The 297-nt window shown below is 33.7% G+C and overlaps 1 protein-coding gene across 1 annotated transcript in view; it reads right to left on the minus strand.

The window, feature by feature from the left end:
• LOC119588928 (conserved oligomeric Golgi complex subunit 7-like) overlaps window positions 1-297 on the minus strand; it is a 13,142-nt gene that overhangs the window by 3,807 nt on the left and 9,038 nt on the right. Inside the window, 1 exon segment of the mRNA XM_037937542.1 lies at window positions 56-181. Within this exon segment, the coding sequence (XP_037793470.1) occupies window positions 56-181 (126 nt within the window).

A 297-nucleotide genomic window follows, 5' to 3' on the forward strand; every position in this document is an offset into this window, starting at 1 on the left:
CTTCATGCTCTTCACTATGTTAGAATGGAAATAATAAAAAATGCACATCACTAACCAGCAGATATTAGATGAGACAGCAGAAGAGCCTCTTCATATTCTTGATATTTCAAAACCTGTTCTTGTAATGGGCTGTAGATAGCCTGCAAGACTGCCCTCTGAGACTGGTACAACAACTCTTGGCCTGTTGGGAAGAAAAAAATTAAATACATTGAATTTATGGAAATACATGAGAATTTTTCGGAGGTATACATACAAATTACAAAAAAAAAGCTATGTTACAAACAAAAACATATACAT

The sequence above is a fragment of the Penaeus monodon genome, chromosome 24, assembly GCF_015228065.2.
Source record: "Penaeus monodon isolate SGIC_2016 chromosome 24, NSTDA_Pmon_1, whole genome shotgun sequence".
NCBI classification, from domain to species: domain Eukaryota; kingdom Metazoa; phylum Arthropoda; class Malacostraca; order Decapoda; family Penaeidae; genus Penaeus; species Penaeus monodon.